General features: G+C 54.5%; 1 protein-coding gene across 2 annotated transcripts in view; it reads left to right on the top strand.

The window, feature by feature from the left end:
* The window catches only part of LOC122390305 (extensin-like), a 19,844-nt gene extending 3,420 nt beyond the window's left edge, over positions 1-16,424 (top strand). The window contains exons 1-4 of one of the 2 annotated variants that reach the window (XM_043383073.1): positions 4,659-4,742; positions 6,609-6,825; positions 10,598-12,128; positions 15,154-16,424. In XM_043383073.1, the coding sequence (XP_043239008.1) occupies positions 6,707-6,825; positions 10,598-12,128; positions 15,154-15,321 (1,818 nt within the window). In that variant the 5' untranslated portion in view covers positions 4,659-4,742; positions 6,609-6,706 and the 3' untranslated portion in view covers positions 15,322-16,424. Of the gene's footprint in view, positions 1-4,658; positions 4,743-6,608; positions 6,826-10,597; positions 12,129-15,153 lie in introns of those variants that run through there. The other variant, XM_043383074.1, reaches the window with a different exon arrangement.

The following is a 16,424-nucleotide window of genomic DNA, read 5'->3' as shown; positions in this document are numbered from 1 at the left end:
TTACCATCCATGACCGGGCCATCCCGATTTGGCTGAAAATTGGCTCACAGAGCCTTCTCAGCACGCTGATTCCGAAAATCATGGTCTCTAGGGTGGAAATATTGACCATTCTCGAGATAGAACCCTCTAAAGTTCTTACCATCCATGACCGGGCCATCCCGATTTAGCTGAAAATTGGCTCACAGAGCCTTCTCAGCACGCTGATTCCGAAAATCATGGTCTCTAGGGTGGAAATATTGACCGTTCTCGAGATAGAACCCTCTAAAGTTCTTACCACCCATTACCGGGCCATCCCGATTTGGCTGAAAATTGGCTCACAGAGCCTTCTCAGCACGGTGATTCCGTAAATCATGGTCTCAAGGGTGGAAATATTGACCGTTCTCGAGATAGAACGCCTCTAAAGTTCTTATCACCCATGACCGGGCCATCCCGATTTGGCTGAAAATTGGCTCACAGAGCCTTCTCAGCACGCTGATTCCGAAAATCATGATCTCTAGGGTGGAAATGTTGACCGTTCTCGAGATAGAACCCTCGCAGCGAGTCCAGCAGCGAGAAACGGGCCATCCCGATTTAGCTGAAATTTGGCTCACAGAGCCTTATCAGCACGCTGATTCCGAAAATCATGGTCTCTAGGGTGGAAATGTTGACCGTTCTCGAGATAGAACCCTCTAAAGTTCTTACCACCCATGACCGGGTCATCCTGATTTGGCTGAAAGTTGGCTCACAGAGCCTTCTCAGCACGCTGATTCCGAAAATCATGGTCTCTTGGGTGGAAATATTGACCGTTCTCGAGATAGAACCCTCGCAGCGAGTCCAGCAGCGAGAAACGGGCCATCCCGATTTAGCTGAAATTTGGCTCACAGAGCCTTCTCAGCACGCTGATTCCGAAAATCATGGTCTCTAGGGTGGAAATCTTGACCGTTCTCGAGATAGAACCCTCTAAAGTTCTTACCACCCATGACCGGGCCATCCCGATTTGGCTGAAAATTGGCTCACAGAGCCTTCTCAGCACGCTGATTCCGAAAATCATGGTCTCAATGGTGGAAATATTGACCGTTCTCGAGATAGAACCCTCTAAAGTTCTTACCAACCATGACCGGGCCATCCCGATTTGGCTGAAAATTGGCTCACAGAGCCTTTTTAGCACGCTGATTCCGAAAATCATGGTCTCTAGGGTGGAAATATTGACCGTTCTCGAGATAGAACCCTCTAAAGTTCTTACCATCCATGACCGGGCCATCCCGATTTGGCTGAAAATTGGCTCACAGAGCCTTCTCAGCACGCTGATTCCGAAAATCATGGTCTCTAGGGTGGAAGTATTGCCCGTTCTCGAGATAGAACCCTATAAAGTTCACCACCCATGACCGGGCCATCCCGATTTGGCTGAAAATTGGCTCACAGAGCCTTCTCAGCACGCTGATTCCGAAAATCATGGTCTCTAGGGTGGAAATATTGACCGTTCAGCCAAATCGGGATGGCCCGGTCATGGATGGTAAGAACTTTAGATGGTGCTATCTCAAGAACGGTCAATATTTCCAACCTACAGACCATGATTTTCGGAATCAGCGTGCTGAGAAGGCTCTGTGAGCCAATTTTCAGCCAAATCGGGATGGCCCGGTCATGGGTGGTAAGAAATTTAGAGGGTTCTATCTCGAGAACGGTCAATATTTCCACCCTTGAGACCATGATTTTCGGAATCAGCGTGCTGAGAAGGCTCTGTGAGCCAATTTTTAGCCAAATCGGGATGGCCCGGTCATGGGTGGTAAGAACTTTAGAGGGTTCTATCTCGAGAACGGTCAATATTTCCACCCTTGAGACCATGATTTTCGGAATCAGCGTGCTGAGAAGGCTCTGTGAGCCAATTTTCAGCCAAATCGGGATGGCCCGGTCATTGGTGGTAAGAACTTTAGAGGGTTCTATCTCGAGAACGGTCAATATTTCCACCCTTGAGACCATGATTTTCGGAATCACCGTGCTGAGAAGGCTCTGTGAGCTAATTTTCAGCCAAATCGGGATGGCCCGGTCATGGGTGGTAAGAAATTTAGAGGATTCTATCTCGAGAACGGTCAATATTTCCACCCTAGAGACCATGATTTTCGGAATCAGCGTGCTGAGAAGGCTCTGTGAGCCAATTTTCAGCCAAATCGGGATGGCCCGGTCATGGGTGGTAAGAACTTTAGAGGGTTCTATCTCGAGAACGGTCAATATTTCCACCCTAGAGACCATGATTTTCGGAATCAGCGTGCTGAGAAGGCTCTCTGAGCCAAATTTCAGCTAAATCGGGATGGCCCGTTTCTCGCTGCTGGACTCGCTGCGAGGGTTCTATCTCGAGAACGGTCAATATTTCCACCCTAGAGACCATGATTTTCGGAATCAGCGTGCTGAGAAGGCTCTGTGAGCCAATTTTCAGCCAAATCGGGATGGCCCGGTCATGGGTGGTAAGAACTTTAGAGGGTTCTATCTCGAGAACGGTCAATATTTCCACCCTTGAGACCATGATTTTCGGAATCACCGTGCTGAGAAGGCTCTGTGAGCCAATTTTCAGCCAAATCGGGATGGCCCGGTCATGGGTGGTAAGAACTTTAGAGGGTTCTATCTCGAGAACGGTCAATATTTCCACCCTAGAGACCATGATTTTCGGAATCAGCGTGCTGAGAAGGCTCTGTGAGCCAATTTTCAGCCAAATCGGGATGGCCCGGTCATGGGTGGTAAGAACTTTAGAGGGTTCTATCTCGAGAACGGTCAATATTTCCACCCTAGAGACCATAATTTTCGGAATCAGCGTGCTGAGAAGGCTCTCTGAGCCAAATTTCAGCTAAATCGGGATGGCCCGTTTCTCGCTGCTGGACTCGCTGCTCGCTGCTCGCTGCTAGTTTGACAGACGTGGTGAGAACTGAGATTGGGAAGTCGAGCTGATTGCACCCAATCAGTTCTCCATATACCGTGACCGCAGTGACCCAACCTACCCACGTCTAAGAAACTGCTAAGCCGATCGGAATAAATAGCGCCAGCGGCTTAATTTGCTTTTCTTGCAATCTCTGATACCAAATTAAGTACCTCCGATGGCCTCAGTGCTCCAAAAGATTGCAGCCTTATGACTCAGCGACTGGTAGGTCAGGTCGATCATAAGGAAAGTGGCGACCAGTCGCTTGCCGATGTAGGTATCTTTTCCAGGCTGTTTACCGCCTGGAACTTATACGGCCTTGGTTTACCGTTTCGAATGTGGTTTGAGGTTTCGAATTGTTATCAGCCGTTTCGAATGTGGTACCTAAGTGACCTAACCTATGTATTATGTGTATGGCTCGGTTACCTTGTAAGATCAATGCAATGTTCCTTCTCCTATCTTAGCAACAGCCCAACAACTACCAACCAGGCGCGGCCATGGGCCTGTTCCATTGGCTCCTCCAACCTCCTCAAAGCTCCTCTCATCTTTTTTCTGAGGAGCCAAAGGAACAGACCCATGGTGTCGTTTTATAAAGGCCTGGTAAATAACAACCTATTTCGTAGTAGCCAGGGTCTGAGCTCTACGAATAGGTACATTCCATTCAACATTTTAATGCTAGGCGTTGCATGGTAATGGTGACTTCAGTATCCTAACGCATATCATTGAGCCCTACCAATAAATTTCATCAACTGGTGCCCGTGGGGCGAGGTCAGTTGAGACGGTCGTAATTAAAACGGTTTGAAAGTCGTACGCGGCGAATCGAACGGTGCGTCGGTGCAGCTCGAATGCTACATACCTGTCTTTAGGGCATCAGTGTCACTGTCGCCGTCTTCTCGTTCTAGTATCCTGACCAATCGCGGTATGTAGGCAGCCTTCTTCACGTTGTGAGATTGTGATCCAGACCAAATCCCCGCCACGTAGGTCACCTGACACTATGCCTAAACGTTACCGGATTATTGTCCCGACTATAACGACATGCAACGTTTATAACGTTGCATGAACTTATCAATTGGGACTAAAATTGACTCAAAGCCATCAATTGACTCAGGAATGCTAGAATGATAATAATCTTTTTCGTCATTAAAAAATGAACTTATATCACACGTTCATTTAGACACTCAGTAAATATACCTACTATAGGGTAGGCGTAATGGGGCGTAAATGACTAATGAGACTATGTAAACGTAGTGGATAGGTAGAATAAATCGCCAGTGCATGCAGCACACATTGCAAAATATCTAAAACTCTGATTGCAAGACTCACCATCATAAGCGATTTCAGCGGACTTTTAATACACTACCGGAAGATGCTCGCCTCCCGTTAATTTGCAAGCCGTCATTATCGCGTGAGAACCGCGTTTCCGGTAGCACGACCAGCGCAGAGGCAGTGGTGTCGCTCAGTCGCTCAGTCTCACACCTCCGTGTTACGCGGTCTGCACAGCATCAGATGGCCACACATAGCCGCAGATCGTATCGCCGTATCTAACCATCGCTGCCGTGTCGCGTCGACAGCTCCCTCGCGTCGGTAGAGCGTGCGTCGCAGCGGCGTCCGTTCACCCCCGCCGGTCGAGCCCTCTTCCGCTGGCCAGCCGGTCGGTCACGTGACCGGTGGCGGGTTGACGCACCGGCAGACCGGCTGGATCACGTGACCGGCGTCCAGGAGGGCGCTCGAGCACCGTGACGCTCGGCGGCGCTGGGCAGGTGCGCGGCGCGACGCAGTCAGTCGGCCGCTGCGGACCGACGCGAAGGGTGGTGAACACAGGACGGTGGGTGAGGAGGAGCACGGAGCACCAGCGCAGGTCAGTGGCCCGTGCCGGGGGACGGCGCCGGCGCCACGCCCCGCCGGCTCCGGCGGTGCATCGGTGCTTTGCTGTGCCGCCTGGGGGAGGGGAGGGGAGTTGAGTGATAGGTTACAAACAGTGTTATCATTCACACCGGTGCCGATCTGTCCGAGGTAGTGAGCATGATGAATGACCATTCGTCAGTTATAGATTTGATCATTTAGTTGAACTTTGGGGCCTGCCTTGGAAGCATTGGGTAGGCATAATTGTTTGCTATCGCCTATCGATCAACGATTCATCAATTACGCGAAGTTAGTTTGCATACATTATCTCAGTCTGGCGGAGTCGCTTTCCAACGGTTGCTTTGTTCCCTCGTCGTTTTGGAGTTCCCAATATAAGTTCAAAGAGCCCGTTTACACACGTCACGGATGTCATAAGCCACGGAGACCTCTAATGACGATCGCGAATGAATTCACACATAAATACATTATTGCATATTATATTCACCAGAAACGTTTCAATCGGTAAGCACCGTGTTTCCATCAGCCTCCGGATGTATTCGGAAAATTCGAATTTCTGGCGTCCGACTTTCATGCTGGGCCGAATCGATAAATCAATGGGTGCGGGAGACGGGCGTTGGCTCGGCAAAAACAATCGTTGGGCTGGCACCACCGCGCCGGGGCCATTTTACATTTTACTCCAGTTCGTTTCCTGTCGTGTCCTTACATGCGGCTTTTTGGATGACACTAATAAAAGACGTGCGGGACAAAGATAATCCCTATCATGATATCTGTGTCCGTCTCGGCGGGTACGGTAAGAGCGCGACTCCGGCTGGAGAGCAGTGCTAGTACCTACGTCCGTTTCACATGCGGTTTCATCACATCACCCTAATCTGTCCCCATTTTTACTGGCCCGTGTGTAGGTACTCCGTGCTGATCGTACCGATAGCGATCACGACTGAGGTCCGTGTGTTTTGGTTTCCACGAACCGGCCCCAGTTGAGATGAGAGCCGATTGGAGAGCTGGGCGGCCTTGCCTGCCGACGGCTGAGTCAGTGGGCTGGAATTCCGGCCAGTTCGGTGGCGTGTTTTGTCGCAGTGCCGTGCGATCACGTCCGTCCGGCGCGGGGCTTTACTGTGAGACCGGCCCTGTGTGAATAGGGCCGGCGGGTGCCGTGTGAGAGACACGCCGACGGGACAGCACTGAGTCACGCCCCAGCGAGCGCCCGCCGTCCATGTTTCCCCGGCGTCGTCCGCGTCACTGGATCCATGTTTTCCTCGGTGTCGTCAGGACTAGTTCCATCATTGATGCTGGTGTGACCTTCATCGGTAACCGGTCACGTCACCTCTTCGTGGATGGCGCCTCGGAGTGGAAATGCCTGTGGTCAAGCATCGACGTCACGTTCAGGCTTTATTTGATCAAACAAACACGACTCGCTATGGAATGTTGAGATTCCATCGAGTTTTCCGAAATTGGGGCTGACGTGTGACTAATGCATGCCATCTCCCATATTCGTTATAAAATGGAATAATACAGAGCCTGTCCGCGCGCGTGACCTTAGATGAACCTCTCGCGTCACCGTCGTTAAGCAAACCCATCACTCCGGGTCGGGGTCTTTAATCTGCACTTCATATACCTCGTGGGAACTCCGCGGCGGTAATTGTCGCGTTCCCATGGTCCTGGTCATGACGGAGTGATGACGTCGGTCGTCCGCGGAGGAAGGTGACCCGGAGGACGCCTGCGCTTCCTCCGGTAAACTGTTCCCAGCGCGACACTAAGCCACCGCCGCCGCCGCCGACGGTCTAACGGCCGCGGCGACAGCGCGGTCGGACGGAGCGGGACGACATTCCCGGCCGCCGCCGACTGGTTTGTGCCTCGTTTGCAGGGTACGCCGACGGATCAGCTCGCCGCGCCGCACGGGCGATGGTCAGCGCGCAGCCGCTGCTGAGCTGAGCGACTGCTGGGAACGGAGATCTGGCCGCGATGCTGTCGTGGCTGGCAGGGCGTCGCTCGCCGTCGGGCGTGCACCTTCTGACCGATGACCCACTGGCGGTCATCGCAGGGCCTGTCGACAAACAGCAGACCGTCTACGCCGTCTCAAGGTAAGAGCGAAACGGCAACTTTATCGTCCTATCGGGCTTGATAGTTTTTATTTGTGGGTTACAAGAAAGCGGGATCAGGGCTCCCGAGAAGCATTGTGTTGCGTGATCTCTCATTCGGTTATCCGAACGGCCTGCTCCACTTCGCTTGAACGATCCGTTCCACTGCATTACAAACCTTTCGTGTCGGAATGCTTCCGTTTGTTCGACGAGAAAGCAACCTTGCGCGGTGTTAGTCCGTTTTAACTAGGTTATCTTGCCTCGCGATCTACCTCCTAAACTGGGTGCCGGATAAAGCTCGGGAGCTAGAACTGGCATAAAACCGATCGGTCTCACGGATCCGTATCTATTTTATCCCGCAACGTTTCGCCATATGATAGCATGATGCAAACAGCCGCGGCCTTACAATTTCCTCAACAGCAATTGCCACTTAATGCCTTTACTGGAGGCTCCTTCTAGCAAGTACCGGTAAAGTCCATCAGTCCATCGAGTCGCGTGATGCCAGTTTCGATCTGGGGGGTCACTGCAGTCGCAGGTCAGGGTGCCCCATTTCGTCCGGGATCCTCTCCGCTATCCGTGGCACTCACGGGTCACTCAGCTAAGTCGTCGGTCCGGCGGTGCTTCCGACTTCCGCTCTTTGTACTGACAGCCGCCGTCACGACCGCGGAGTTCGACCACGTCCGATCGGACATCGTGGGAGCGACCCGAGCGGTAGTTGACTTCACCCGAGCTCGGCGGCACTCCCGTCGGATTTATACAGCGTGCCGACCACCGAACTCATGAACGGACCTCTGAGAAACGGGCCCCGCGTAATCCGAGAGCCATGAACGGCGGATCGGCCGCAGCAGCGTTCGAGCTGACCGTCTACAGACAGCAACCAGTCGAACCTAATGCTTGTGGTTTGGGGTTATATTTTTAATGCGCTTTACATGCAAACGCATTACATTTTAATCGATTTCAACGCTTTATGCATTATTAAGACGGCAAAATACATCAGTGGCGCTGGGAATATCAACGATTGTACGAAATAAAGGCGGCAAAACTTTTACCTGACTTGGTCAAAGCCAAGGTACTATGAGCAATGACCCTTGTTCCAATGTCCGGGTATATTATCACTTAATCATTCAAACCGGTCGGGTCAGTGGCTTCCGAAGTTATCGATAACAATCGAGACGATATAAACGACTACGAATGCCATACGACTACAACCGTTACACTGTCAGATAGTTCATTAACATTTCAATGACTGATGTGAAGGAATGTTTTCTAAATTTGGAACCGCTTTATTCGAAGCTACCTTCATGACATTAAATTTTGGTAAACGGTACACGAATGACGTGTCACGTTTGATGCTGACATGGTGCATTCATATCTTAACGATCACATTGATCATGCAAATCGCCTTTTCGCTTGCATCATGCTGTAACCATCGGGAAGATTCCCATTAGTGTCCCGCATTTTTCAGTTCCCATGTGTTCCCGGCACCGCACCTGGCTGTCGGGAGTTCACTATTGGCGCCGCGGCCGCCCGGCTGTTTACCTATCGGTCGTTATTTCCCACACGGCTGGACCGTGGCTCGGAGCCGGTTCCTGTGGCCACAGGTCACGATCGAACCTCTCATCGGTCAGTGCGGGGTCGCACTTCTCCGTGTAGGACGGCCGCCATTCGCGGTGATGGAATTCTCTGTCATCTTTCGAGTGATGAGCTACGAGCTAAAACGTCGCCGAGTCAACCAGCCGATCCTTGGCGACACGGCACGTCACGTCGAGACCGGGCACGGCACGTCCGTACAAACGGCGTTCCCACGAGACGAAAGCGCGGCCGCGACCGCCGCCGCCGCGCCGTCTTTGTCTCGGCGGCGTCACCGGTCATTGTCGCCGGAGAGCGTCTCGCCGGTGGAGCGTGACACCGGCCGGCTCGCTCCACTGGTGCTGCTCCGGTGGGCCGTCCCGCTCGCTCGGTCTGGGCCTCCCCGTCCGGTACCGGCACCGGTCCTCCCGACACAGCAGTGCTAATGACCACGTCCCGAACCGGCCGCCACAGACGCCGGCGGGATATTTATACCCCAAAGGGAGTCATTTCACGGGTCGCAAATTGGCCGCGCCGGTCGCGACCGGTGAAGTTTTTCGTCACGGCTCTATAGACGATTCGACAGGCCGGGAGTGGCGGAGTCGCCGCGTTATAGTTACCGTCCGGTCGGCCCGAGAGGCGCAGATGTGGACGGAATGTGGCCCTGACGCTCTCACTGGCCACGGTCGGGGACGGGGTAATTGTCGGCGGCGGTAACCAGTCGGCATTACCTGTCCGCTTCAAAGGCTGCGGCCGGCGGCGTCACCGGACGCGCGGCGCTGCGCTGTGGCCGACCGTGCCCGCCCCTCCTCTGTCCCCGAGTACCGTGCGGTCAGACAGACGCGGCACTGAGGAAAGCCACAGCCTCACTGATGACAGGGAGCAGCTCCCGATAGACTGTATTGACGCCAGTAAAACAGCTGCGGAGTTCAGGGCAACCGTAAGGCGACCCCTGCACTTAGCGGAGTTACGGGGAACAGAGCTGTGGACGATGTACATACGAGTAGCGGTGCCCTTGGGCAATGCTCTGGTCCTTCCCGTCATCCTCTCCGCGACTCTTGGCTCCTGGGCCATCCCGCTGCCCCGTCAGTGAAGCGGAGTCTGGAATGGAGTGGAGCGTTTCGAGGAGTGGAGTTTGGAGTGGCTCGGACCGTGGAGTGGAGTGAGCAGTGACTCGCAGTGGGCGCTGCGCGCCGGCCGGGCGGCAGGTGTGCTGCCTGCTCGCCGCTCGGGCCCCGGCCGGATGCCGGCGGTTTCTCGGTCAGCTGACCGGGCGGCGGACGGTGGCCGACCCCCCGGCCGGCTGTCGTACCGGCGCGGCTGCCGTTCCCAACACAAACACACGGTGATTACCGCCTGCCGCCCGCGACCGGCGGACATCCCACCGGTGCACGCAGCCGCCGCCCGCCCGCCCAGCTGACACGCGCGAATGACTCACACCCGCCCCCGCACCGCCGCCGGCTGCGGCCCAACTGGAAAGGTGGCATGATTCAGGCGCTTCTGCTGCATTCGGCCGGTCCCCGGCACAGTCATCCGGCCCGGTTGGACTTCTCAGAATCGTTCGTCATTCGACCTAGGACCGTTTTACCGACGTGTTTTGTCGTTGTGTAACCAACGCGTCAATCAGTCGTCAAAAAAGGTCGATCTGGCGCGGCTACTTATTTGGTCGCCGGTGTCGAAACGTGTGGTCGTAAACCGTTCAGGTTCAGCTCCTTGGCCTGGCGTAGCTAATGGTCGGGGCTCGCTCGCACCGGCTGGCAGCCGCCAGGACGCGACCGGAGGGGTAGGGACGGAGGGTCGCTGCCTGGACGTCGCAGCGGACGGTCACGCGAAAATGTCGTAAATCAACGCAACACGTTGTGGGGATTCTCATCGGACTGTGAAATTATGATGTTATAGCCCTAACTAACGTCATCTGTTGTTTTCTTTTGTTCATTTTACCTCTGATGACTTCGTAACCATAAAAGTATAAATAGCTCTGAGGTTACACGGCTCTTGATGTTATGCTGTATAATGAACCTTTCCGCGAACACAATGCCCCACAGCGTGAATTCCCGAGATGGGGGCCTGCATTGCCCTGTCATACGATCTCCATGATATGCACGTGTATACCGATTACCGTGAACGCATTTCGTGTGCCGACTGTCCTGTGTGGTGTCACCTCTCCCTGAACTGGCTTCACACCAGTCTGTCCTCACCGTTCCAGGACGAACCCCATGTTCGAGGAGGCCTGGCCGGGCGGCGTGCGGCCGGCGGAGGACGAACGGACCGGCTGGCAGCGGTCGGCGGCCGACGGCAGCACCTACTGGCACGAGCCGCCGCCGGACAGCTCGCTCCAGCTGGAGGCGGCCGCGGACGACACCGGCGGCCCGCCCGACTCGCTCGAGCCGCCGCCGCCCGCCTCGCTGAGACGGTTCACCGAGCACGGAGAGCTGCCGGAGGTGCACAGGGGCCCGCGCATCCACCGCGGTCCGCTGCGGCCCGGCGCGCCCGCCGGCCGGCCGGCTACCCTGCCCCGGCCCGTGTGGCCCTCGGCGGTGGGCGACGCGCCGGTCCCGGAGCCGCCGCGGCGCCTCTCCGTCACCGGGTACATGACGGTGGCTGATCATGTGGGACCCACCTGGCCGGGCCGCCGGGCTCCGCCGCCGGGAGCTGTCGGCAGGTTCCCGCTGGACCGGCGGGCCACCTTTCCGCCGGCGCGGGCCGGGCTGCCCGGCCGGCTGCCGTCCATTCCGGACGAGGAAGTTGAGCCGCCGACGGACGGTCAGCCGGACTCGATTGTCACTGAGTCGCTGCTGCGGCTCACTACCCCGCGCACCACGCCGGCCGGCTCGGTCCGAGATGGCACCAGTGACAGCCGCTCGCCAGCCGGCTCCACGAGGGCAGAGAGCTTCCGCTGGGAGGGCTCCCCGGCCGGTGGGGCGGCCGGTGCTGATGTGATGCTGCCGCCCCCGCCGCCGCCGCTGCCACCGCTGGCACCCCCGCCGGGCAGCTTCAACTGGGACCGGACGCTGGAGCCGCTGCTGCAGGTGCTGTGGTCGGGAGATGAGTCGCCGCCGGTCCTGCGCCGCTTCCAGGAGGTACCCAGCTCGGTCGGAGGTCCGGGAGACCTGGAGGCCGCGCTGCCGTGGCGGAACTCGGCGGCCGGGGAGGGCCCGTTCCCGGCGCCGCCGTCGCGTGCCAGCTCCGAGCTGTCTCAGCTGTACGCCGAGCTGGCGGCGCCGCGGCCCTTCTCGCGGGCGCTCTCCGAGGAGCTGTACGCGTGGCCCGTGTCTCCGCCGGTGGCCGTGGCGCCGCCGCCGCTGGCCCGGCCGCCGACCCGCGCCGAGTCGCCGCCGCCGGCCTACCTGAACCAGCTGCTGCCCTCTGACACGTCGTCGGCAGGCGGCCGGCGGCGCGGCCGGCTCGGCTCGGACGCTTCCTCTCAGCCGAGCCGCTCGGTGCGGCGCACGCCGTCCGACGCATGCTCGGACGACTCGCGGGACAGCCGGCTGAGTGCCGGCAGCCGCGGCCGCCTGCTGCCCTCGGACAGCTCCGAGGGCGGCAGCGAGCGACGCGTCACCTTCTCGGCCGACACCGTGGATAACGAGCCGGGCCCGGCGCGGCCGCGGCCCCGGCGTCACGCCGACCGGCCGCCCGCCCGCCGCGCAGTCGGCAGGGGCCGCAACAAGGGCTTCTACGCATCCAACATGCTCAGCAGGCTCACCGGACTGAGCCACAGCGCTGGCGGCAAAAAGGTGAGACCATCAACATTCCCGAGTTACCGCCTCCATGCATGTTTTATCCTTCCCTGAACGTATATACGCATTGGTTTTCCCTTATCCCGGTACCTGCGATCTGCAGGCAGGCAATACGCATGCTTTGAAAGAAACACTCCGAGAAACAATGGCAAATTAATAGAAAAGAAAAATCGGAAGCACGTAGCAGCTACAGAGGAGGCATGGGTAAATCACAATGCACACGGAGAAGGCAACCAAACTGTAGAAATTGGATGGCTGCCCTTGAATGGATTAGGACCCGTTAAAACAATAGCGTCCTTGTTAAAAGAAGTCGCTTGGCAACCAGGGTGGCATCACTTCAACAGTCACCTCAAACAATATCACAATTCATAGCGGTTGATGTCCAAAGGTGTTTTAAAAATGCCCACCTCAAGGTGACAGGCAGCTTCTTTGTTGGGGCAATGCATGCAAAAACAGCACTTATCATACTGGTCTGGAGCCGTTCTGTCCACTGTTGGATATGCTAATAAGGAAAGCGGTGGCAGGGCTGCAGGAAAAGGGGCGTCGTCTGGGCCTGGGCGGGCCATCCTCGTCGCCAGTGGCCCGGTAATCCGTCACCTTGCCGCCGGCTGGAGGGAGGGGTTGGGTCGATCCAGCCCGGATTGGCAGACTTTCTCCTCAGAAGGCGACGGGCGGACGGACGCCGCACTGTGGGGACTTTGTCCATCCTAGCACGACTTAATTCATACCGCACCCTACGCTACTTTTACTAGCTTTATTTCGCCGTCAAATGGTTGGTCTAATGGTTACTGATCCCAGACAACATGGTTGGCTCCCTTGTTGCATCCATCCCTCCCCCATAGACTTAGCGCTAAGTCGTCTTCGGCTAGCAATGCATCGTGGGCGTGGAAGCGTTCAAGAAGTGGAACGAAGCTATAATTGTTTTTAGAAATAGATATTTGCTCATGTTTAGCCCAATAATCAAAAGGCATTTCGGACTTAACCTTGTGAAGCCTTGCACTTGAAGGGGAGGGGGTCGAACAGATCCTCCCCCACGGTTTTTCGCAACTAACTCAAGCAAAACGTGGTGGAACGCGACTAAACTTTCTATACCTTAGAGTCGGTCAATTTTATACATGAACTGAAAGTTCATGACCTTGACTTTCATAAGTTTTGACATATGACCTGTTTCTCCCGACCAGGCTAGGCTGCTATCGATTTGGCGCATGTGAGCGCACATTATCGGCGCTTGTTGTGGCTGCTAACGCTCCAACATATGAAATGCTGTTTGTTCCTGGCATTTTTAAGGTCAAAGGTTAGGTCGAGGTCATTTAGCTTAGATGACCTTAGTTAACCTTTTCGAGTAAGCATTTTTCTAGATGAGTGCTTGGAAATAATTTCGAATTCCTTTTCGAGTAAGCATTTTTCTAGTTGAGTGCTTGGAAATAATTTCGAATTTAACACCCGTTAAAACCTTTAATAAGAAGTTTTGGTGCTTACGTAACCTGTTACGAAGCCATTAGAAGTGATTTACACCTGCCTTCTATGGATAGGCGGCAGGGCACCTAATCGTCGGGTCTAGCCTGACCCGACCTTGCATGAAAAAGATCATCATTGATCAAAACTAACACGAAAATCGTGATCACCACCCCCAAAACCTACACCCCCACTTTACGAAGTTATATCAGTTTTCGATTTGCCTATATCAAAGCTCCATAACTCAAGCTTCTTAAGGTGAACATTGACTGTAGAAGCCAGTAATGTAGACGCAGCGTTGCAACAGCGTTGTTGATTTATCCAAGAACAATATTTGGCGATGGAAAATAACAAGGTCAACATGGTATCACCCCCTCCCTCCCTCCTACCAACCCCTACTGACCGGAATCCCCCAGGCGGTGTGCCGCGGTCGGGTAACCCGCCGCGGCGCGGCCCGGCGGGGCGTAAGAAACCACGCGTCACCGTCTGCTTTGACGTCTCATAGTGACTGGTTTAGGCAAATTTCGGCAAAAAATGAGAGTTGCCCCCGATGCAGAAATTATTGGAGAACATTTTGATATGTGTTGTCATGCGTACCACCGCGTATCAAACTTTGTAGGGTAACAGTTTCCTGATTCAACTCCTGGAATCAAAAGCATTTTAAAATTTTTAGCATTTGGTTCGAAAATGATACCTTTGGTTGATTTTTGGAAATTTTCGTGTATATCATCATCTTCCTCATTAAACACAGATAATGTAAACATATCGCAACTTTAAGCTACTGTTCAGGGAAACGAGTGAGCGGGCGTTTCATTGTCATGTGCTTTTTCGCTATATCCGGGAAGCAGGATGCTGGTCAGCACAATGCTACACTTTGAGAGGTGTTTTGAGGTGTAAGCAATCGTTTTTGAAAGGATTTAAGGTCGGGTATGGATGCACTGGGCAATTATACGTGAAATGGATGACAAAAAAGTGGATATCAAAATACTCGTATTTGCCACTTATGTCGTTCTAGGATGGCATAAGTCCCCACGGTGCGCCGGTCACTCGGTTATTAACATTCCTGGATTAGGAAAAACGACCAGGAAAGATCAGCCATGAGGACGAAAATTGATCTGATTCATGACTGCCAGGCTCGGTAAAGCAACAAAGACATCGTCCGTCGCAATGTTGAGCGCAAGGACACGTTTTCCGATTGAGCAATTCATCTCATTTTCCTGCACAGTGCACATGTTCTGGGAGTTGAACGACTGTAAACGCGCCGGACCGGGGTGCTGATTGATTTTTAGCACCGATCTACCATTGAAACGTCACTTTCCTCGTTGTTCGGCCGCACACCGTGTCACTAACTGTAAAATTAAGTCAATCAACGTGTCCGATTGACTTTGAACGACCTGCACCGACCGGCGGGCGGTAGTTCGCTGACTCGAACAAGCTTCTATGAGGATAAAGTAGCTATTTTTAACCTATGGAACGTGTTTGTCAGTGTCCTTGCGCGGTGGGGGCTGGACCGTTCGCTCCTAGCAGGCTATGTGCGTCTCTCTGACCGTGCGTCCCTTCCTCCCAGGAGCTGCAGCTGCGAGGCGTCTCGGTGGAGCTCGGAAGGAAGGCGGAGCTGCGCTCGCGGCACCTGTGCACGGCCGTCACCGCCGTGCTGGTGCTGGTCCTGCTGGCCGCCGCCGGCGTGCTCACCGCCTGGCTGTGGACGACAGAGAGGCGCCTGTTCCGGGTCTGACCGGACCAAAGGACAACACAGCGGCGCTTAGTTCGGACCAAAGGACCACCGAGTTCCGGGTGTGACCGGGCCAAATGGACCAATGGACCACTGAGCAGTGCCTGTTCCGGGACTGACCGGACCAGTGGACCACAGAGCGGTGTCTCCTCCGTACCAACGGACCTTCGAGCAGTGCCTGTTCTGGGTCTGACCGGACCAACAGACCATCACGCGTCGTTTCCGGACCAAGAGATCGCCGAGCGGCGCCTGTTCCGGGTCTGACCGGACCAGAGGAAGGACGGACAGCGGACAATCTAGAGTGTCTGAACCAGTGACATCATCTGGATTCAGCGTATTGGGTCAGGTTTACCGTGTGCTTTGTGCAGTGCCGCTATTTGGCGAGGAAAGTGATAGGGGAGGATGAGATCTGCCTTCGATGTGGCGGTGCTTATCATAATGTGGCATTAAGACACAGAGATCATATCAATTTAGTCTGTAATTATGAGAATTTGTTAGGGTGTGTGCTTTAAGTTCATTGAACAGAAGATGCTTGGCGGTGACACTGTGAGCGGACAAGTGGGCGGGATTGTTGAACATTTGTTTGTGAAGCTATGAAGACAGCTATGCCTGTGAGACATTCGTGAGGCTGGATTTTACGTGGCTCTCATGCCACAAAAGCTCCAGCGGATGACAGTGCTCTTTTCACCGTGAGTGTATGTGACGTGTTCACAGATGCATGTGACCTTATGTAAGGGCATTGTATCCAGTCGATGATGTGAACCAAGGCATTCCGACGCAAAACGTTCGATATCTAGACATTCCATGTTTCATATTTATATACCGACCCAATTGAGACGCTCAAAAGTCAGCACCGGACGTGATTCGGCTATGCGGAGGCGCGAATCTGACTGTGAGTTACACCAAAGTATTGTCTTCCCGCAACAGCTCGTGGTGTTGCAATTAAAAGCTAGACTCATTTTTGCTGCTTACAGTGTCTTCCCACAAAAGTGATGCAATTTAATGCTGAAAGTGGACTTTTGTTTGTTTGGACTTTAAATTTTTCTGTTTGAACTGTGAATCTCTGTTCCCTGTCATTGTGCGAGGTGAAATATAATATCGACACA

This window comes from Amphibalanus amphitrite, unplaced genomic scaffold (genome assembly GCF_019059575.1).
Source record: "Amphibalanus amphitrite isolate SeventyFive unplaced genomic scaffold, NRLGWU_Aamphi_draft 000391F_arrow, whole genome shotgun sequence".
NCBI lineage: Eukaryota > Metazoa > Arthropoda > Thecostraca > Balanomorpha > Balanidae > Amphibalanus > Amphibalanus amphitrite.
This window is presented reverse-complemented; position numbering and strand designations above follow the sequence as displayed.